Genomic DNA, 23,307 nt, shown 5'->3' with positions numbered 1-23,307 from the left:
TCAGGAGGATCACGAAGTTGTTTATTTTCCCACCTATAAGAAAAGTTGGATGACGCAGAGTGCAGAGAAACCCAGCCATTCCCCCAGTGAACACACTGGGGCCCCACCAGGCCCTAACAGGCTGTGTCTTTACTAAGGGATTTTCCTGTGTTTCAACAGAACTGCAATTTCCCTTCCAAGTGCTCCCCGAGGCATTCTGTCATGCCTTCTCGGGAGAATTTATCATCCAATTCTGTGCTATTCTACATCGGCCGTGTCCTTACATCATTGAACATCTGATTGGAAAAAAAAAAAAAAAAAAAAAAAAGTACCAAAATGTCAAATTTCATACAATCAGGGCAAGAACTGGCCTTCTTTTGGCTTTTGGACTGGCTGCCCCTTAAAAAATGTTTTTCTTTCCTTGGCCCTTAGCAAGGCCCAGACTAAAGGCAGAGAAAGGGAGTAACACTTAGCCTTTGCATTGAAAAATGAGCAAGGTTTTCAACCAAACAGTTGAGCAATTGGACTCATTTTTTAAACACCAAAAATACATCAGATGGACTTACTCATCTGGCTCAGCTTAATACATGTTGGCCTAATGCTACAAACAAATACATAACATTAAGGAAGTCTGAAGGTACAAACAAGTACATGGGACAGTCGTTGGCAGCAATGATTTGGCCTGGAGGTGCGCCCATGGCTGCGCTGCAGACCGGTCCTCAGAACCAGTACTCAGAGACGAAGATGTGGACGTTGACAACGTTTCGGTGGGAGACCACGCCCCCAACCACATAGTTCATCTCCAGCTTCAGGACGGCATGAAACGGGCCTATGATGGGCCTCACCTGGCGCACAACACCTGGGGAGAGAGCAGAAGGTGTGCCAGGGCTTAGAAGGGACCGCGTCAGCGTAGAGATCAGGAAATGACTTCCCCCAAGGGTTTTGGAGCTAGAAGGGGCCTTAGACCTCATTGAGTCCCATCCTAAGCCAGATGCTGGAGTTCCCTGAATAACATCCCCTTCCAAGTGTTCACCTCAGGCTCTGCTTCCACCTCCAGGGATTGGTGAAAGTAAACTCACTGCTTGCTGTGACAGCCGTTCCAACACGCACTGCTCAACCAGGAGGAAAGCTGTGGGTGTGGGCTTTGACACTGGATGGCCCTGGGGTCAATGCCAGCCTCTGAGCCCAGGTTTCCTGCTCTACCACCATCTGTCTACGTGATAGGTTTTAAGGGAGCCTAGAAAAGGGGCTGGCACGGAGCGGACGCCTGACAGACATCTGTCTCCCTCCTTCCATCCCACTGCCCAGTTCTGACCCCTGAGAAGAGATGAAACAGGTGTATCCTCTTCCCCAGGACCTGTGAGGATTGCAGCGGGCCCTGGACCCTTCTCCAAGCAGAGCAGTCCCCGCTCCCCATAGGACAAGCCCCTGGACCCCTTGCTGTGGATGCCTCTGTGGAGGGTGACACCTGAGCTCACTGTTCAGTGTTTGTGATAACAGGGAAGCAGGAGGTGGCCGGGGTGACAGGATCAGAGCAGCAGTGGAGTGCCCAGGACAGTCAAAAGGGGGGAGGGTAGTGGAGGGAGACAGATGTCCGTTCTGGAAAACAGCTGGGGCTGCAGGGAGCTCTGCCTATACCAGGTAAGGACCAGGCAAAGACCGTGGTCAGAGGACAGGACACAGATAACGCCCAGCCACACCAGGGTAGAAGAGGAGCATCCAGGCATTCCGCAGATTCCAGGGGAGCAGGGTTGGGGTAACAGAGTGGGTGCCACCACTCTTCCCCAACCTGGGCCTGCCATCTCGATGTCCCCTGGCCAGGCCCGGCTGGCACTGCCTTCCCTCTGCAGGGCACCCAGAGGCTCACAGAGACTCTTCCATACTCTGGAGAGGGTGAGTATGGGACAGTCCTCACTGCCCTGTGGAGAGACTGAGTCCCTTTCGAGGCCTCGATTCCCCAGCAGGCAAGCAAGCCGTGCCATGCCCCTGCGCTCCTGCCCCTGGTGAGCAAACGGTGCCACGTCCTCCCGTGCTCTCGCGCTGCACGATCCATTTGCCCAGCACAGCATCAGCCAAGGCAACAGCTGCAGCTGTGCAGGACGGCCTTTCGCCAGAGCAGAGCGCGCAGCAGAACCCCTTCGCATGCACACACGTCCTCCTCAGCAGGCGCTGGGGTGCTTCCCCGGGTGACAGACATAACCAACAGGATCCTGGTTTTAAAGCTGGTGGAAGGGCTAGGATGAAAGGTAGGCACCAGGCTCTGGCGAACGGTGTGCATTGTCCAGCAGGGGCAGGAATGGAGGTGAGGAGGGCTGGGGAGTCGGGACGGGTTTCTTGGAGGAGGCGCCCCTCCTGCAGAGGAAGCTGCACGAGCCAGGGCTGCAGGCTGCTTCCCAGAGTCTGCGGCCGAACAGGCACAGGCCTACGGGTGTTGACATCTGTGAATGAACCGCCAAAGTCCCTTCTCCGTTCCACGCGTTCTGAGAGTAGGATTTGTCTAAAGTGGCATGGAGGGTAGAGCTGCGGGTAACTACCTAACAACTGGGTTCTCTGATCATACCATAGGTCAATTTCCATGGCCAATTTCAGGTACCCCGTGGCATCACTGAAAGTGGACTTGTCGAGGGATGTGTACAAGCAGCTCCCCAGAGCCGGTGTGAGCCGGTGCGAGCCGGTGTGAGCTGGCTCTGAGATACCTGCTTGGAGACACTGTGAAGAGCAAACATGGAGCCTGCAGCTTCACAGCCACACGTTGAGAAATAGCTACCAACTGCTATAAACAGCTCATTCCAGGCTGGATTCTGCAAACAGTTCCTCTGCATGCTTAGGAGACGTGCATGGGGACAGCCTGTCTCCAGCTCTTGGTGCCCAGGACATAGCAGAGGCTCGGTGGACAACGGAAGGGTCAGGAAGGCCTTCTGTACGAGTGGCTGCTTCCCGGTCAGGAACACCAAGTTCACGCTCAGGAGAATCTGGGCACAACACCCCCCGCTTTCGCTCCCTGGGCTTATGTTTCAAAAGTGAAAGGCCCAGCAGCTGGGGAGGAATTTCAGGCTGTTCCCTAAGCAAACATGGGCTTTGGCTCCGATGGAGAGATAAGCTCCGGCTTCTGCAGGCTGTCAGCACCCGTGGGCTGCCTGCTACCTGGTGATGACATGGCAGCTTTGTCCTGTTTGAAAGCCCATGAACATCTTCAGCTCCTGGCAAAAGACGTAGGCTTGTCACCGCCCTGGGCTTGCCAGCAGGCCCTGATGACCGGGTCTCTCCTGCCTGTCCCTCCCTGGGCTGGGTCTGCCCACCAGGGTCAGTGTGGGCTCACAGAGCTGAACCCAAACACACCCCCGTGACCCCCTGTATGTCACATTTTTCTCTCCCCAGGCCTGAGGCCAACAATGGTGCTTCCCCTTCTCCGCCGGCCATGGTGACCTGCCAACTTTCCTGGTACTAGGCACAGATATGGTTCTTACCACGCTTCCTGGCATTCAGAGGTTTGGGGCTTGAAGGAGAAGGGCGAGAGGCTGGCTGAGCCTGTGAATTGCTGCAGGGAGGAATGGCAGGTACCTCCACAAGCCACAGTCAGGTGTGTTTTTGTTTCAGCCAGGCACAGTGGCTCACGCTTGCAATCCCAGCACTTTTTAGGTGGGCAGATCACGAGCCCAGGAGTTCGAGACCAGCCCGGGCAATGTAGCAAAACCCCATCTCTACAAAAAATTAGCCAGGCATGGTGGTGTGTGCTCGTAGTCTCAGCTACTCAGGAGGCTGAGGTGGGGGGACCGTTTGAGCCCGGAAAGGTCGTGGCTGCAGTGAGCCAAGACTGTACCACTGCGCTCCAGCCTTGGCAACACAGCAAGACGCCCGTCTCAGAAACAAGAGATCTATTTCTGTTATTATATTTCTGTATATTATATAGTTTCACACATGATATATAACTATTATACATATAAAATATAAATTATAAAACATTAGTATATCATTTAAAATATATCTTATAGACAATGTTAAATTTATATATTTGAAATATTTTACCTAAAGTATATTTTATAAATTTACATGATTTATATAATTATATTTACATATGTAAATATAATCACATAAATAATATCTATATTTATTTATATAAAATGTTTATACTCAAATTTATAAAATGTAAACATAAAATATATAATAATCATATTATGTTGATATGCGCATATATTTATCTTAAATGTCTATATTTATTTTTTTAGTTTTATTTTTTATTTTTTATTTTTTGAGGCGGAGTTTCGCTCTTGTTACCCAGGCTGGAGTGCAATGGCGCGATCTCAGCTCACCGCAACCTCCGCCTCCCGGGTTCAGGCAATTCTCCTGCCTCAGCCTCCTGAGTAGCTGGGATTACAGGCACGTGCCACCATGCCCAGCTAATTTTTGTATTTTTAGTAGAGACGGGGTTTCGCATGTTGACCAGGATGGTCTCGATCTCTTGACCTCGTGATCCACCTGCCTCGGCCTCCCAAAGTGCTGGGATTACAGGCTTGAGCCACCGCGCCTGGCAAATGTCTATATTTATTTATTTTTTTGAGACGGAGTTTCGCTCTTGTTACCCAGGCTGGAGTGCAATGGCGCGATCCTGGCTCACTGCAACCTCTGCCTCTCAGGTTCAAGCAATTCTCCCGTCTCAGTCTCTTGAGTAGCTGGGATTACAGGCGCCAGCCACGATGCCCAGCTAATTTTTGGTATTTTTAGTAGAGAGGGGAATTTCACCATTTGGCCAGGATGGTCTCGATCTCTTGACCTCATGATCTGCCTACTTCAGCCTCCCAAAGTGCCGGGATTACAGGGGTGAGCCACCGCGCCCAGCCAAATGTCTAAATTTCAACACAGACTCCTGGACGCACGTGGGGCTGATTATATCATCAACAGTTCCGATGCAGAGGGTCTGTGCAGGCTACGCGTGCCTCACACCGGCTGAATAAAAATGTAGAGAAACCGAAGGTCTCTCCTTGGGGGTCAGTCTGGGGACAGAAAGAAGGAAGAAAGTGTTCATGCCGTGAGCGTCATGTGGGACAGGGACCTGCCACAGACGTTCTGAGTAGGCCCTTTGAGAGCTGCAGGGCTGGAACCGACCTGGCTTTGTGGCAGGACCCCAGGTGGGGTGTATGACCTTCCTGAGTCTTAATTTCCTCCTCTGTGAACAGGGATTAAAAACAGCAACCTTCAAAATCGGAAACAAAACAAACTTGATGTCCTCCTTTGTCTCTGCTCAGAAATGACGACTGGCTATCAAAAAGCATTCCAATATTTAAAGCGGTCTGACTTTCAGCCAAAGCATGGCTGAATTCTTAGAAACAGACAGCAGGTGTTCAGTACTTCTCTTGAACTGATTTGTGAGAAAGGAAAGCCCTGAATATGTGGAAAATGTTTGTTGCTAAACACGTCGCATCAGGGCACTTCATGAAGTTTCATCTCTACAATGGCTGGAGACTGGAGCTCCACGCCGTGGGCTGATGATTGTGATTGTGAACAGCTGCCATGGTGAGACGAGAAACGTGCAGCAGCAAAGGACCGAGCCGGGGGAAGGGCGCTGCGAAGGGGCAGGGAGGCGCGGGGCTGAACCACCCGATGGGGGTCAGATTCAGGGCCTGGATTTTCTCAGGTTCTTTGCATTTAACAAGAAGAATCATTAAGGTAGAGCAAAGAGGGAAGCTGGGGGGTCAGGGGTCAAACAGCCGTCGCTGAGGAGGGTGCGCCCCTGCCTGCTCTTGCAAAACGAGCCTCTTATCCCTCCCCTCTGACCTGAGGTCCACATTGCATTTCCCAGTCTGCACACAGCCCCCTCAACCCAGGACCCCTTTCCCAGGCCATGCCCTGTCGGCGGACCCGCCCACACGCCCCCAGCCTGGCCACGTTTTCCTGGGCTCTGCTTCGGGGAACACGTTTCCTCCATCCCCAGGCTGGTTCAAGCATGACTGCCACCTCCTTGGCCTCCCCTCGACTGAACCCAGGCCAGTGGCCAGGGAGGACTTCATGAAAGAGGACCGAAAGAGGTCAGCTGGTCCTCAGTGCCTGGCACTTAACAGATGCCAAATAAATGCCCGCAGAATCAAGATTCTCATACCACTTTTCCTCGTAGCGACCCATCAGCCCATCCATCTACTCACCCACCCACCCACCTACCCACCAATCCATCCACTCGCCCATCCATGGATCCAACCATCCATCCATTCACCCACCCATCAACCCAACCATCCACTCACCCATCCATCTATCCATCCGTCCATCCATCCATCCATCCAACCATCCACCCACCCCTGGATCCACCCATCCATGAGGGGCTATTCTGCACAGGGGAGCTTTAAACAGGAAGCTTTAAATTGGATTTTGAGGAATACACAGGAGCCAAGGATGCAGGAAGAGCATGTGCAAAGCCCAAAAATAGGAAGGTTCGGGCTGGTTCTGGGAACAGTGTCAATCTTGGGGAGACGCGGGCCGATGAGGTTGAGTCCTGGTGGAGGGCTGCCCCAGCACGTCACCTCGTCAGTCTCAGAGAACCAGGAAGCTGGGTCATCTCCTGGCTTCCTCCCCACCGCCAATTCTACACCACCGTTCCTCCAGAACCACCACCAGCTTCCCTGTCACAGGGAAGGAGGAAGACGTAGCGAGGAACACTTACTGCCTACATGCGGCATGGCAAACAGTAGAGCCGCCCCCCAGGGGCCCAGGTCCATCCACCCATTTGATCCTACAGACTCTGATTGGCCATCTCCCCTGTGCCAGACACTGGGACCAGCGGCACTGCTCCATAGCCGTCTTAACGGACGTCTTCCCCGGGCCCCCTGTGTCCCCTGGCACCTGGTCGCTTTCTGCTGTGACAATGCATCCGCTCATTTCAGGGGACGCTCACAGTCGGGCTCCCTGTTCAGGGACAGCATCAGCTCAACTCTGCCCCACCGTCCCCAACCCAGGGCCTGGCAGGCCCATGGCAGGCTTTCTGCCGTGATCACGTCGTAAGATGAAGACGGGAGGGAAGGAAGAAGGAGAATCAGTGCTCGAAGCCTCACAACCTGGGAACGAAGACAACCCGTTCTCCTGGAGGCTCGGCGTGAGAGCCGTTCTTTCGGAAGGGCCGCCCCAACAGCAAAAGGCACGGCCGAGAGGCACACTGGCATCACGCCTGTCTTACCTGCCGGGGTCTTTACCTTCCCACCTTCCCAAAGCCCCCGAAAGAAAAAAAGAAGGCCACGGTGCTGAGTGCAACCGCGTTCATCTTCCCAATCCTCATCCTTGGCATTTAGCTTCAGGTCTCAGACGCTGCTGGTACCCCTCAGCACGTCTGCGCCTCTTAAAGACAGCATTAAACGCTTTTTTTCCCGGTTGAAAAATGTAGGCTCCCTGGGGCGCTCCACTTTCAGGTCTTGGCTCTGCTTTGTAAGCTGACGTGCCGGGGACCCCAGATCCTGAACACGAGGCGCACGGGCCCGTGGGGAGACCGCGGCTGCCCCTTGGGCTCTGTGGCCCACATCCTCGGCCCGGTCTCGAGCCGTCTTTCAGCTCCTGCTATCTGACGTCGCGCGAGATTGCCTCTCCATTGTTTGAAATGACGACGGTCAGTGGCGGCGTGGGTCTCAGCCTGAGCCTCACATCTCTGACGCTAGACACTGGTCTATAAAGAAACCTAGAGTCACGGCCCTGAGTTCCCATGTCGCTCTGCACTGACCCCCTGCGTGACCTTGCGCAAGTCGCCATCCCTTCTGAAGTGCAGCCACCAACACGAGGCTTGTGTTTCTAGCTGACAAAGTGTAATGGAGTGTACGGGGCTATCAAAGAGCATTTTAGCCAACAAGATGATGAATCAAGAGACGGTACAATATCTCATACCAGTGGAAATTAACTGTGTGTTAAAAGAGCGATCTGAAGGCCGGGCGCGGCGGCTCGCACCTGTAATCCCAGCAGTTTGGGAGGCTGAGGCAGGTGGATCCCTTGAGGTCAGGGGTTTGAGACGATCCTGGCCAACATGGTGAAACCCCATCTCTACTAAAAAAAATACAAAATTAGCCAGGTGTGGTGGCACACGCCTGTAGTCCCAGCTACTTGGGACGCTGAGGCAGGAGAATCGCTTGAACCCAGTAGGTGAAGGTTGCAGGGAGCCGAGATCACACCACTGCACTCCAGCCTCGGCGACAAGAGTGAAACTCCATCTCAGAAAACGAAACAAAGCACAAAAAACTCCCAGCGATTTAAGTTAGAAAAAGCACAGGTGGGACTTTGAAAGCGCCATGTCAACGTCATAAAAAGAGTAAGAAGCTAAGAAGCTATCCCTCCCTGAAACCAGATCTGGAGTCACTTATTCTCTGATGATGGTCTGTTGCCCCACTCCCACGCAGAGCCGACGCCAAGGCCCCTGTCTTTCTCGCCCACTCTTCTGTCCCTGCTCCTTGGAACATAGGAAGCCTTGACCCTCCTCTGCCTGGTGCATAGGAGACGCTCCGTAAATGCTTATCGAATGAATAGATGAAGTAAGGATGGAAGCCTCAGGCACGGTTTGTAAAGGCGAAATCATCGTCCACAAATGACAGTATTGGGAAAGAAGGAGCAAAGAGCCCAAGGTCAGGATTTCAGATGGCAACCGCCTGGAAGGGGCAGGGGCAACAAGCGAGAGCCGGGCCTCCCTGTCTGGCCTTGGTGGCCACCACGGGGGGCTGGCCATGAGCAGAAAGGGAGGGAGGGGTGGGCCTGTGTGGACAAGGTGCTGGAACAGAGAGGCCGAGAGCTCAGAGGAGACCCAGGAAGCCTCGCCCATCACAAGCAGCACGGGCAGCTGAAAAGAAGCAAAGAATCACCCGGCCCCGGTAAATTCACCCCGAGAGGCGTCACAGTCTCTGCAGGCGAGGACAAGTGGCACAGACCGACGGCAAAGAGGGGACTTCCAGAACACATGGGGCCAGGGGCAGTGGCTCATGCCTGTCATCCCAGCACTTTGGGAGGCTGAGGCCGGTGGGTCGCCTAAGGTCGGGAGTTTGAGACCAGCCTGGCCAACAGGGTGAAACCCTGCCTCTACCAAATATAGAAAAATTAGCCGGGAACGATTGTGGGCGCCTATAATCCCAGCTACTTGGGAGGTTGAGGCAGGAGAATCCCCTGAACCTGGGAGGCGGAGGTTGCAGTGAGCCGAGATCACGCCACTGCACTCCAACCTGGGCGACCGAGCGAGACTCTGTCTCAAAATGAAAGAAACAAACACACACGTGGAAGTGCTCTCAGAACTCACAAAGCCACCAGCTAGAGTGCGCACGGGCAAGAAACAGGCCACGCAGCAGCGAACATGGCTGGAGTCAGAGGGACCCCATGTACCCACTGCCGCCTTCAGTCCCATCCCGGTTAGAGAGGAGACATGGTTGCCCTCCTTTTCCTGGGGAGAAAAATGAGGCTGTGAGAGGATCACGTTCCAGATCACGGAGCCAACAGGGCCACAGGTTGTCATCTGGCTGGGACTGACCTCAGAGCCCAGCTCTTCGCATCCCACTGCGTCTCCTTCCACCGACTGTCCTGTCCTTAGCTGTGTCATAAACATACAGCTACAACAGCAGAGAGGCATCACAAGGCAATCACACCAGAAGCTGGTGGCACAGTTGAAGGGACCGAGCTCCCAAAACTTGGTCATCTCTGCTGGCCTGAGAAACGCCGTACAAGCCGGGAAGCGACGGGGACAGGTGTCTGGGCTACATGTTTAAAATACCAAGTGTCCGTCAACATGTCTCAGCGGAACTCATCAGCCGTATTTCTTGACTGTTATAAATGTGCTCCTTCCGCAGCTCTCCCGTGAGCTAAATCAGACACTTTGGAGGGGACAGCTGCAGGTAGCTGAATAAAAGAGTCCCAGAGAGCACCTTTCCCCTTGGGGAGAAAAATGAAGGGAAATGCCAGCTTTGGACTAAGCTCTTCAGCCTTCACCTGTGACGTGGAGCTAACGTTTCTGCAACGCTCCGTCATCACAGAGCTCGCTCACATCGACTGTCTCTCCCCTCATGGCACACGCAGGCAGCGGGGACTCAGAGGGGAGAGAACTAGGCTCTGTGTGGTTATGTGAGTTGCTGACAGTCACACAGCCAGCAAGCAGCAAACCAGAACTGGAGCCCAGACCCTGGGCCACTGCCCCTTCCACCAAGCTCAGCAGCCTTGACAAAGGAAGACAAGGTCTGGGAGTGTTCCGGAAGATCTGCCGCGTGATGCCCCTCCTTTTAGGAGAAATGAACAGGTGACTGAGATCGGACAGATAAGAAATTAGGCCGGGTGTGGTGGCACATACCTGTAATCCCAGCACTTTGGGAGGCTGAGGTGGGCGGATCATGAGGTCAGGAGTTCAATACCAGTCTGGCCAACATTGTGAAACCCCGTCTCAACTAATACTACAAAAAAGGAGCCGGGTGTGGTGGTGGGCACCCGTAATCCCAGCTACTTGGGAGGTTGAGGCAGGAGAATCGCATGAACCTGGAAGGTGGAGGTTGCAGTGAGCCGAGATCGTGCATTGCACTCCAGCCTGGGTGACAGTGTGAGACTCTGTCTCAAATAAATAATAAATAAATAAAAAGAAATCACTTCTCCTCTGTGTGTCTCCTGCACAGACCTCAGCCTCCAGGCACCTACCTGCTGGGGTCCTCCTTGACCCCAAACCCAAGCTTGTCAGTCTACCCCAGTCTCTCCAGATGCCCCTCCCAGATGGGCAATTCAAACCCAAGCTCGCCAAACACTGACCCCTCCCCCTCCCCCTCCCCCCTCCCCCTCCCCCTCCCCCTCCCCCTCCCCCTCCCTCCCTCTCTCTCTTTCTTAACAGAGTCTTGCTCTGTTACCAGACTGGAGTGCAGTGCACAATCTCGGCTCACTGCAACCTCTGCCTCCCAAGTTCAAGCCATTCTTCTGCCTCAGCCTCCCGAGTAGCTGGGACTACAGGCGCGCACCACCAAGCCCAGCTAATCTTTGTATTTTTTTTTTTTTTTTAGTGGAGAAGGGGTTTCTTCATGTTGGTCAAGCTGGTCCTGAACTCCTGATCTCAGGTGATCCACCCGCCTAGGCCTCCCAAAGTGCTGGTATTATAGGCATGAACCACTGTGCCTGGCAGATGTGTGCATTCTTTTTTTTTTTTTTTCTTTTTTTTGAGACAGAGTTTGACTCCTGTTACCCAGGCTGGAGTGCAATGGCGCGATCTCGGCTCACCGCAACCTCCACCTCCCGGGTTCAGGCAATTCTCCTGCCTCAGCCTCCTGAGTAGCTGGCATTACAGGCACGTGCCACCATGCCCAGCTAATTTTTTTATATTTTTAGTAGAGACGGGGTTTCACCATGTTGACCAGGATAGTCTCTATCTCTTGACCTCGTGATCCACCTGCCTCGGCCTCCCAAAGTGCTGGAATTATAGGCGTGAACCACTGCGCCTGGCAGATGTGTGCATTCTTAAGTCATGTCACCTGAGCCTGGAATTTCCGGTGTGCCTCAGTTTCCTCATCTGGGAAATGGGAATAATGATCTGCTATGAGGAACAAGTAACGTATATTTATATGCTCAGAAGAGTGCCTGGCACACCGTGAGGGCCGCAGAGGGCTTGCTGTTAATTTGAGGACTGTGATAGCTGGGGTTCTAGCCGTGGCCACAGACGGGGCGTTCCTAGCAGAGTCCTCCTGGAAACACCTGACATCCTCCCCCGTGCTGGCTGCATAATGGCAGGCGCTGAGGCTCTTTCACAGATTTAAAGAGGGTCAGGAGAAGCCGCCAAAAGATTCCTATCATCATCATTCTCTGTTTTTTTCCCTAATTTTGCACACTATGCCTCTCCTGCTGTTTGGTTAAAACATTTAATTTTTTAAAACAAGCATAATTTATGAATGTGCCCGGTGATATTAAGAGCTTTTCAGAAGGTGCGGACCAGACGCCTAAGAGGGTCACAAGTCATTCCTGAGGGAAGCTCTGGAGACTAACAGGCTGCTCCCGGCTCCTTTTAACCCCTTGGTGACTCTGGCAATCAGCAGGTGTGTGGGATCCTGCAGCCAGTTAAGGGCACCTGTGGGGGACTGGGTTCGGGTGACCCCCTAATGGGTGCATCTGTTCTGTGTGTAAGAAACAAGGACACACAGGGGGACGGTGGGTAGCCTCGCATGAATGGACCCCTGCAGGCCCTTCCGTCTAGGAACTGTTTGGTGGAATTGAAAGTCAAGTGGGTCCCAGTGCCACACTGCTGGTGCTTGCCTCTATGACACCCCTCCCGCTGGCACAAGCATTTCTCTGCTCTTGTTCACAGCAGACTTTCTAGAAGGATTTCCCCAGGCAAGGCCACTCCAGCGCTCTGCTATTCCCTCCTCCCGGAGCCTTCTTCCTCCAGATCTCTGAATAGGTCACTTCCTCAGCTCCTGAGTCTTTGACACATCACCGACCACCAGATTTGAAGCTGTACTGCCATGCTGCGCCCCGCCTCCCCCTCCCCTCCCCCTCCCCTCTCCCCTCCCCCTCCTCCTCCCCCTCCTCCTCCCCCTCCCCTGTTGTGCACAGTCCTCACCACCATCTGACCATGTATATGTTATGCTTATTTCTCATCTGCTCCTACCTCTGGAATAAAAAGTGTGTCAGGCAGGCATCCATGTCTGCCTTGGTCACTGCTGCATTCCCCAGAGCAGGGCCTGCCCCCGGGGGAGGCACACATTTCTCGCTGGGAGAATGAGTACGAGGAGAGTTGGAAACAGGGCTCATCCTGGGCCGCAGGAGCACAAAAGAAGGAGCTGCACACTCTGCATGTGGAATGAGTGGGGGGCATCCAAGAGGAGGGCTTTGAGGGATGAATAGTTCACCAAGAGGAGGCGGAGGTGAAAGTCATGGCTACAGTCCAGGAGAGGAGAGAGGTCATGGAACGTTTGGGATCTGAGGCATGGGCTGGAGTGGCTGAAGCAGAGTAGAAGGAAGAGGAAGAAGATGCCAGCGGCAGAGCCGGAGGGCCAGTGAGCAGCTCTGCGCTTCCCTCCAGCCTGGAGCCCGGCACCCCTGAGCGCTGGGCCCCCAGCGGCCAGCCCACAACTGGCAGAGAGGCACAACTTCCCCACCTCGTGTATTTTTTATTCCAGAGGGTAGGAGCAGACGAGGCAGATGAGAAGCTCTGGGCTGAGGATGCCTCTATGGCCAGGGCGGAGGGATGGGTGTGAAAAGCGGGGCACAGAACTCAGCAGTCACAGCAACACCGGCTGTGGGCGTGGGGAGTCGGTCTGTGCCTTCCGGCATCAGGAACCAGCGGCCAGGCACATTTCACCGTGTCGCGCACGCACACTGCTCAGAGGGGAGATGCTCCAGCTGGGCTCTGTGACATGCTCCTGGACCTCACGGCTCAGTGCCAACATCTGGGAGGCGGGGTATCCACAGGTCTGAGACGCAGCCCACGTCCCTCACAGGAGTCCCCCAGAAGCTCATGAGAACGACAGCATGTCAAGGTCCCAGAGTAGGGACCTCCGTCCCTGCGCTGTCCCAAGGCCCTGTTCACATGGCCTGGCCCGGCCCTGCCTGCCGGCTCCCGGTGCCGTGGATGGCCTAATGTCTCCCACCAACGGGTATTGCTGGGACCCCACCCTACCTGGGCCCTCGGGCTGACCCCAGAGTGAAAGGGATACACTTGTTTCCCATGTGGCCCCGTTCCGGGCCTTCCCCTACTCCTTCCAAAGCACCTGCTTACCCCCACACCTTTCACCTGCTCAGTGCGCGTGTCTTGCCCCTGCGATTCGTGGTCCCTGACGGCTCAGGCATGTGTCTGTGCGGACCAGGCAGGGACGGGGGGTGGGAACTTTCAGATGCCCGCCAAGTGCTACGTCTTCCAGCCCAAACCTTGACGAGCCTATGTGCCAGGCAGGCGCCTCAAGTCTGGCTTCCTTCCACCCTCCCCTGAGGCCATGACAGTCCCGTCCGTGGTGACCCTGCAGATGTGGGGCTGTGTAATCTTCTGACCTCTTTTGGCTGAATCATCTCACCTGAGCTTGACCAAAAAGGCCTGTAGAGAGGGGTGTAGCAAGCCCCCAGGGGTTCAGCAGGGCACCACGGCCCATCTCCCCACCACGCTGTCTCCGGCAGGGAGTGCTGGGCAGGCCGTGGCCCACCGACCCTTCTGTAACAGGGCGTCTCCTGGGGCGGAGGCCTCGAGCCCTGAATGAGTGCTGTCCATGTCACTGCAGGTCCAGCCCTGGCTGTCTGGGGGCCACCCACAGCAGGGAGGTTTCCGGGACTGCTCCCCGGGGGCTCCCTGTGTGTCTCATTCAGGGAGGCTCAGAGGCAGAGGCTGTGCTCCATTAAATGCCATCAGGCCCTCTGAGGAGTCTGGCCTGAGCCCGGGAGCTGCTGCAGGGAGAGCCACCAGCTTCTGAGCGTTTGGTATCTGGGGAATTGGGGGTTGTTAAGTTCAAGGCGCTCTGGAGGGTAACAGCGGCTGTCGCAGAGGAGCTTACGTGCAGTCACTCAGGGCACGGGGCCGCGGGCCGCAGACCCGTCTCTGGCCCCTGGGGTCACGACACAGGAAGCACACAAGCTGTATGTCCTCTTTCCATCTCCCAGTCTCTGAGAAACCCTCCCCGCCTGCCCTCCACCTCCCGGGGCTCTCGACGACACCCCCAGCTCGAGATGGAGTCAGGCCGCAGCTGATCCCAGCCCGGAGGAGGCCGGACCCAGCACCCTGGGAAACAACTTGGCTGCCGGCCAGGGTGTGGCCCCAGGGGTGACAGGGCTGTGCCTCCCAGAGAAAAGAAAGAGCCTAATCCCTGGGATTTGCCGTGAAAGCCAGGACAGGGCAATCACTCATCACCGGGCAGGGACGGCTGCGCTGTTGTTTTTAGGTGGAATTTCTGAATCTCATTTGTAATGTGTACGGATCCCGGGCCCAGCTCTCTACATGGGCCGCAGGACACGGTCAGCAGCGCACAGTTAACCCCTTAAGAGTAGTAATTTTAACGAGGTGATCTGGGCCCTGTGGCTGGGACACTGGATGGTCTCAAGCTTTGACTGAGGACTTGCCTGGCCAGGGGAGAGGTACAGCTGGGTAGATACCTTCATTCACAAGCCGTTGTACCGGGGCTGCTGCGTACGGTTGAGCAGGTTGTGCACTGCAAATAGACTAAGCGGTGAATGGTGCTCCCTAGGTTTTGCAGTGCACAACACATTCAACTGTACATAGCAGCCCTGCCATAAACCACTTCTCTCTCCCTCTGAGACACGTCTAAACCACAAGCACTTTCAGCTGTGTGAACTCTGGCAGGATGGGGAGCTTCTTAAAAGCAAGATGGGGAGCTTGGATGTAGATTTTATTCTCCAGTACCCAGCAAAGGGCCTGGCAGTACCCCCCATGCCCTGGGGAAGCATCAGTACCCCAGGATGTTCTTGCTGAACAAGTAAGATAACTCAAGGATGACAGGACACGGGAGGCCAGCCTCACCAGCCCTCCACCGTGAGAGCTGCCTGTTCAATAGGTCCCAGGTAATTGGAGCCCCTCTGGGCTGCACGGTCCTGGCCCTGTCCCGTGATCCTTGCTCTGGCCTGTTGTCCCCTGAGGAGGCTCTGGGCTCCCACCACCCCGCCAGTTCCAAACTGCTTCCTCCCAGCAGTTCATGTATCCCCCACGCTAGGCCACTCCTATGTTAAAATAGGCACAAACCTCAGTCCTGATAACCCTGCAAGGCGAATATTACTGTGGCAAACTCTGCTGAGAAGGAAGCTGAGGCTCAGACAGGTTATGAAACTTGCCTAAAGTCACACGGCTGGAAGCAGAGAACAAAGTTGCGAGCCCAGAGCAGCTTGTCGCGGCCACGCAGACTCAGTCACGCTCTGCCTGAGAGGGGCCGGCCACCCAAGCCACTGCCATTTCTCAAATGGTAAACCTGAAATTGGGTAATAATCCTTATACACCCACAGATGGAATTTAAAAGGCGATTTCAAAACACAGACTGCGGTAGTTGCCTTTAAGAGGGGGTGCGAGGGCAGCAGGAGCGTGTTGATACACTGGCCAAGCTCGGAGGCTCCCACGGCTCAGCACAGACCGTGTGGGAAAGCGGCTGTCAAGTTCACTTTCACGGAAGAGCCTGGGTGTTGTGCAGGCTTCTCACCCTACGTTGCCTCAGCATGCCTTCCGAGTCTGCGTTTAACTCACACGGGAGCAGGGCTCGGTCACCCTGGCCGCGGGTTCCAGTTCTCCACCTGCTCCCAGTTCCTCAAGGTGGTTGACCCAGATGTCCGCCTTACACCAGCACCCCCTGGGGGCCCCCGCCTCACAGGACAGCTGGATGCAACCCGCAGACCCCCACAATGACTCCCTTCAGTTGCCGCATGACCTCAGGGAACTCCCGCCTGCTCCAAGACCCCCAAATAGAATTCCTCAAGGGAAACCTGCCTGGACAATGCCCTGGGCCCCAGCAAAGGCTTTGGCTCCACGGGTCTTCTGGTCTTCTCTCTCTTTCTCTCTCTCTCTCTCTCTCTCTCTCTCTCTCTTTCATTCTGCAGGTGCTTCCCCTTCCCATTGGCCCTGCGAGGGGTGCTGCCCACCTCTCTGGGGACCTGTGAATAGCAAACTGCTTCCGTTACTTCCTATGTTTATTGCGCTGTCTTTGCGTCCACCTGACTGGCACATCAAAACCTAGCTTCTGGCCTGGTGTGGTGGTTCACACCTGTAATCCCAGCGCTTTGGGAGGCCAAGGAGGGCGGATCACAAGGTCAGGAATTTGAGACCAGCTTGACCAGCATGGTGAAACCCCGTCTCTACTAAAAATACAAAAATTAGCCAGGCATGGTGGCAGGTGCCTGTAATCCCAGCTACTCAGGAGGCTGAGGCAGGATAATTGCTTGAACCCAGGAGGCGGAGGTTGCAGGGAGCTGAGGTCGCGCCATTGCACTCCAGCCTTGGCGACAGAATGAGACTTTGTCTCAAAAAACAAACAAACAAACAAAAAAACAAAACAAAACCCCTAGCTTCCTTCCCGATCACAGCTAGAATGTATAGCCACTCTCAAGAGAGAGACAACAAGGCCAAATGAGGAAGAACTGACGTTTACAGAACATTTAGGTTTCCATTAGTATTACAATCCTGCGTACCCACTGTGTGCCAGCCATGCCAGGAGCTTTCACACACATAGTTTCATTGAATTACATGAATGAGGCGCAGAGGCTGCCATGATGGCATTTCCTTCCTAAATGTGGTCAAGGTGACCGTGTCTGAGGTCGTCCACCCTCCATTCACGTGGACTTCACCCCTGCCATGCTGCGTGGCCCGCCCTGCCCCTGCCAGGAGCTGAGGACCCGAACCCTTCAGCTTCTCTGAGGAACCCTGCGGCAGCTGAACCCACAGAGCTGCCTGCGGGGCTGAGGGGCTTGGGGGGCAACAGAGAGCTGACTGACTTCAGGACCTGCCTGGGAAGTGCAGTTCCAACTCGCTGGCTGTGGGTCCCTGGACCGGCACTTCCTTTTTCTTCTTCCATAAATGGCGATACCAGCCCCAGGGTGGCCGTCCCACCAGGCTGCTCGGGGATCTAATGGCACATGGCGCTTGTGAAGGGCATCTGGGCACAGGCTGGGTGAACGTACAGGGGAGGCACCGGGTGATTCCAACACAAAACTGCCAGCAAAGTCTCCAAATACTGTCCCTGGACCCAGGGCAGGCTTGGGCTGGGGACACACGGTCTGGTCTTGATATACAACAGGATTGTCCTTTCTCCAAGCCAGAGGGAATGAAACATCTCCGAGATCGGCTGGGCAGAGTGATTCATGCTTGTAATCCCAGCACTTTGGGAGACTGAGGAGGGCTGATAACGAGGTCATGAGTTTGAGACCAGCCTGTCCAATAAGGTGAAACGCCGTTTCTACTAAAAAATACAAAAATTAGCCGGGCATGGTGGCGCACACCTGTAGTCCTACCTACTCGGAAGGTTGAGGCAGGAGGATCGCTCGAACCCAGGAGGGGTGGTTGCAGTGAGCCAAGATCATGCCACTGCACTCCAGCCTGGGCGACAGAGCGAGACTCTGCCTCAAAAAAAAATTAAAAAATTAAAACTCTCAGAGATCAAATCATGTGGATATGCACTCACCGCTCACACGCACCTACACACACACACACACACTGTATACCCAGCCACGCACACACTCAACCAGAGCAGAGGGCTTGCCCAGAAACAAGCCTGCAAGTGGATGAGGTCCAGATGTCTTCTAAGATGGGTAGGTTGTCATGAAAACCCATTCCCAGCCGCGAAGGTCCCGCCCCAACCTAGAAACAGCCTCCCTGAACTGCAGCCACCCCAGCGTCTCTCTTCAGGGGATGCAGCTGTGGCTGCCACGGGGAATCATTGAGGCTGGGAGGACTCCTGGAAAGGAGGCAGGTCTGGGGATCCCAGGGAGCAGCCTGGTGTGTCACCTGTGTGAGCAAGGACGAGTGGGCGGGCGGCAGGTAAAGAGCCGGAGAGAGGCCCTCAGGACCCCGCCATTCTGCAGCATGGTGACATGTGAACCTCACCTTTTGGTTGCCTGGGTATACAGGGAGGTCCTTCCTCACCAAGGGGTGGCCCAGGACCCAAGACCCCATGGCCAGGAGCACTGTGACTGTTTCAAAGGAGGCGTTTCACAACTTATCCTCTATGGCTGGGACTCAGGCGCAGCCACTGCTGACAGATGCCAGCCAGTGTAGATACCAGCTGGTGTAGACCAGAAAAAATAACCAGGGCTTAACACAGGCCATGGGGACAGGGAGTCCTGGAGCTGCGCTGTTCAGGTCTAAGCCCCAACTTGAACACTTCCTGGCTGGGAGAGCCTAGAGACTTAGCTCCTCTGGCCTCGGTCTTCTTACCTGCTGAATGGGTACAACCTCAGCTGCAACCTCAAACTGTAGGAGGCCCCATGGGTTAAATAAAGCAGCAGGATCTGGAAACTCCATTGGGAGCACAAAGCTCCTAGGGGACAGCACAGACCTCCCATGGCTCCCACGGCCCCAGGACAGCATCCACAGAGGCCTGGCCCTGCAGCCTCCTCCAGCCTCCCTGCTCCCCGGATGCTCCAGGAGCCCCAAACCGCATGCGGTGTCCACCCCGCCCGGCTTCCTGCCTCTCACCGTGTCACAGGCCAGCCATAGATGTGGCCGTGAGTTTGAGTGTCAACCTCCCTTGACTGCCCCATGGTCATACGTGTGTGACAGGAGGGGGCTGGCCTGCAAAAAGCTATGAGGACAACTCCGCAGCTCCCCACACCCAGCAGGCCCGAGGGTCAGGAGGTCCACATGCAAAACTCGCCCATAGGCCAAAGGATGACTTCACCTGCAGGCTCTCCAGATCCTCTCGGCATTGGCAGGGTTTTCGCAGAAATGTGGCCACAACCGAGCCTCATGGCGCACAGATTTCCCTCCCTGGAGAAACAGGGAGGGCCTTCTTGTGGGCCAGCCCCTCCTATCAGACACACATGGCCACGGACCAGTCAGGGGAGGCTTCTTGGAAGCGGTCACACACGTGCTGTGTCTTGAGGCTGGGTGGAGGGAGCCAAACAGCTGTGGCTGGGCTGAGAGTTAAGAGAGAGTGGTGATCAGGAGGCTGGAGGGGAGGTCGGAGCGGAGATCTGAGGCTCAGACAGCCCAGCCCAGCGGCCCGGGGAGCCGGGGCGGCCCCAGGTTACCTTTCTGTCTCATCTGCACGCCGATGACACACAGCTGGCCCCTGCTGCAGCCAGGGCTCTTCCATTCATCATCGCTCAGGAGATACTACCTGAAAGATCCCTCCCCAGAGCACCCCGGTCACAGCCTGTGCAGCCCGCAGAGCTGAGAACGAGTCCAGAGTCGGAGAAGGAGAGCTTTGTCGTGGCCCGAGAATCCCTCGGGCATTAATGGAGCATTTTTGCACAGGGCGAAAATGCATTCTTCATTTTTCCTTGACAGCCGGTTAAAGAGGAATGCAAGGGGGCTTTACAAAGACAACGGCGGGGCCCCGCTGCGGGCTCCTTGATCCCCCCTAAGAATGAGTCTTTAAAGGCTACATTAGAGGAAGACCCAGCTTGTGCAGGTTCTTAGCAGACCCGGAGTATTTCTCCCTCTTCTGGCACTTTGGGAGGACCCAACACGGTGAGCCCCGGGGGCTTCTGCGCTGATTGCTTTTCTGGGACACCCAAACTCTCAGCCACTTTGCTCAAGGCAGCACCAGTCAACCCTGGGGTCCGGCTGGGGTTGGGGGGAGTATGGTGTTTGGGGAAGACTGGACCCCAGGCCCGCTCTGGCCCCTGCTCCGAGTGGCCACGGGCAAGTCTCTTGCCCTCTCTGGCCCTCGCTCTCTGCTTTGTTAGAGGAGCTAATCCCAGCATGTCACGGGGTCCTGGCACCGGTGAAACCCTGGCTCCTGGTCATCACAAGTGCTAAGTGTCACTCCCTCACATGCAAGGAGGCTCAGCTTGGGCCTCGTCTCCTCCAGGAAGCCCTCCTGATTAGGTGCCCAGTGTCCACACAGGGCATGGCCTAGAGCAGGCAGGTGTTCAGCGAGCGCTGTCGTGAGTAGGCGGTGTTCCCTGCCGTGCGCTACAGATAGCCCAGAGCTGCTGGGGCTTCACCGGAAGGTCAGGAGCCTCCCACGCCCCCGCTGGGAGCAGCAGCCCCGGAAGCCACTTTCTTCCTCTCCATCCGCCATCAAGGGTTTCTGTCTAAGTCACTGCTCGAAACCAGAACTGCTCTGCTGAAAACAAGTCTGGAAACACCCCAGGCTCTGCGGTTTTTCAGTTGCACAGTCTCAGGTGGTCATTTAACTTAGCCTCCTCCTTTGCCCGAGGGAGACAATCATGGCCCGTCGCTGGCAGTGTCTGAGGACCGGAGAATGCGGGGGTGAAGGTGCCTGGCCACAGCAAGGAGCCGGTGAGCGTTGAACCCTACGTTTCCAGGCCTGCTTCAGGCTTGGGCTGGAGCCCAGCAGCAGAACCATCCATTGCCAGGTAGACAGGCCAGGGGCCGGGTGCTGGGATGGCTGACCCTGGCGGGGCAGGAAGCTCTCAGGCGTACGGATGTTATTTTGGACAGAAGAGGAGAAAGAAGGAAGTGCGGATATGAAAGCCCAGGGAAGATATCCCAGACAGAGAAGTAAGATCAGCCGCGGTAGGTATAGGGACGGCAGCCAGCCGGCAGCACAGTGTAGGGCCCAACACGCGGACCTTGCCCCAGTCTCAGTCCTCCATCTCAGATGAATGGGCACCAGGCCAACTCCAGGAGCCCAGCTGGGTGGGGCATCCTGCACACAGACCGACACACAGACGAGGTGGGGGCCTCCCTGGCACACGGGGCTACAGGCACGACGATTCCAAGCGCCAGGCTGGGTCCCTCCCCCACGAAGCCCCAGCCCAGAATTCCAAAGACGAGGGCACCCGTGACCAACCGTGCTGGGGGAAGCCGCTGGGTCCTTGTGGCCTCATCCACATTCTGTTCCCAGAAGCCCGCTGCCAAGACGGCACCTGTGATCCCCCCTCACACCCTGGGACCCCATTCCATTGCCCACGGTGTCCCTGAGTCACTGTGAGAAAGACTGGGAAGCCCCCTCGCCCCTCTGGGCCTCAGTTTCCCCTCCTGCAGAAGAAGGAGTTTGAAGAGATGGTCTCTAGGAGCCTTCAGGCTCTGACATGCCAGGATTTTCTGCCCCAGTGGATGGGAAGCTGAGAAACAGACACTCCCAGTTGGTTCTGTCTGGAGCAGGTGCAGCCAGAGAAAGGCGCTGGGGGACGCTGGTTCTAGGCCCAGCAGCTGCCCAACCTCTTGGCTTGGGTCACGCCAGGAAGGATTTAGGTGAGAACTAAAGACATGAAACCTGCCAGCAGACTCCCCCCAGAGAGCCGCCACAGGCCATCGAGGCCCGTCTCCATGCATGCCCATTTCAGCACTGTATTTTGATGATCTGGTTATGGGGTGGCATCTCCCACCGCTGAGGTGCAAAGCCCTCGGGGACTATGTGGCATTTGTCCGTCTCTGCATCTGCAAGGTTCAGCCCAGGCTCAGGCACAGGTAGGGGCTCAGGAAGAGTTCAGAAGCAGAAAGAATGAGGATGTGAAGTGGAAGGGTCTAGGATTCCAAATTCCTGTCCTTCCAAGACCTGGGAATCACCTGCGGGCTATGTCCTAGCCACACCTGCAGGCCTGGCATCAAGCACAGGACCGGCCCCTGGTGGGGGGGGGTAGCTGTGGGCCAGTGTCAGGGTACACACCCCACCCACCCACAGTGGGGGAAACTGAGGCCCAGAGTGGGGAGTGACTCAAGGGCAAGCAGCGAGTTTCACAATGCCAGACAATCAAACCATGTGCCTTCCCCTTGGAATCACCGGAGGGCTAAGTGCCATTAATTGTAATTAACTAATTATTCCTGCTGCCAGCTAGTGCAGGAGGAGGCTGGGGTGAGGAGCCCCCCCCCGGTGACTCAGTCGTGTTTACAACATGCAAACCCATTTGAAAGCTTGTAAAGTTGCTATAAATGGCTCTTGGGCAACAGGGGAATAACGATTCCCCTTCCCCAGCTGCCAGGGTAACCGTCCGGTTTGGGCGGTGAGGACTCAGGTTCCGAGGTCCGACAGCGCCTCCTGGAGGCCGTGCGCCAAAACGCTCTGCGCCGCGCGCACGGCCCGGTCGCCGGTTCTGATCAGGACCTCCCGGAACCCAGCGCCTAAGGGACTGTGAAGCCCACTCCTCCCAGTTCACAACGGAGAAACCGAGGCCCAGGGGGAGGCAGGGACTGTCCATCGGTTGCTCAGCTGCTATGACAGTGTTCAGAGCATAAATCCAAATCCGAAATGGAAGATGCCACCGTTTTCATTTCCCACGAATGTAAATCTTTTAAAACGTGACACTTCAGGAGCGGAGCTATGAACGACAGAAGCAAGTGGCGGAGTAGGGTGGACCTCGGTGTCTTTTCAGACGAGCAGGCTGTCACTAAAGCCCGTTCCTAGCCACGGCAGGCTCCGCCCCAGCCTGTAAACAACCTCCCGGCCTGCACCCCCCAACAGGACTTCCACAGTCCCCTCATGCCCAAGTGCCCCTTCCTGCTCCCCAAACCCCATCTCCAGGGAGAAAGCACAGTGAGCTCCCCTCAGCCCGTCTACTCAACTGATGGGTGGGGAGGGGCCGACCACCGCTCAAGGCCACAGGCAAATCCAGCTAGTTCCAAGGCTGAGTGAGACCAGAGCTCAGGTCCTGATTCCTACTTTGCTATCCCTCCCGCTGCACCCCGAGAATAAAACTCTTATTAGCTCCCACTGACTGTGGGACTGTGGCAGTCCTGGGATAAGTGCTTTTCTTGGGTGGTATCATTTGAATGTCATAGTGTGAGAGGCAGGGCTCTATGGAACCCACCTGTTTTATGGG

The 23,307-nt window shown here is 55.6% G+C and overlaps 1 protein-coding gene across 1 annotated transcript in view; it reads right to left on the bottom strand.

Moving 5' to 3' along the window:
- FBLN1 (fibulin 1) overlaps positions 1–23,307 on the bottom strand; it is a 91,034-nt gene continuing 67,727 nt past the window's right edge. Inside the window, exon 17 of the mRNA XM_039462981.2 lies at positions 1–838. Within this exon, the coding sequence (XP_039318915.2) occupies positions 699–838 (140 nt within the window). The 3' untranslated portion in view covers positions 1–698. The remainder of the gene's footprint in view (positions 839–23,307) is intronic.

This window comes from Saimiri boliviensis, chromosome 21 (genome assembly GCF_048565385.1).
Source record: "Saimiri boliviensis isolate mSaiBol1 chromosome 21, mSaiBol1.pri, whole genome shotgun sequence".
In the NCBI taxonomy this organism is placed as follows: domain Eukaryota; kingdom Metazoa; phylum Chordata; class Mammalia; order Primates; family Cebidae; genus Saimiri; species Saimiri boliviensis.
The sequence above is the reverse complement of the archived record's forward strand: the minus strand, read 5'-3'. Positions and strand labels throughout refer to the sequence as shown.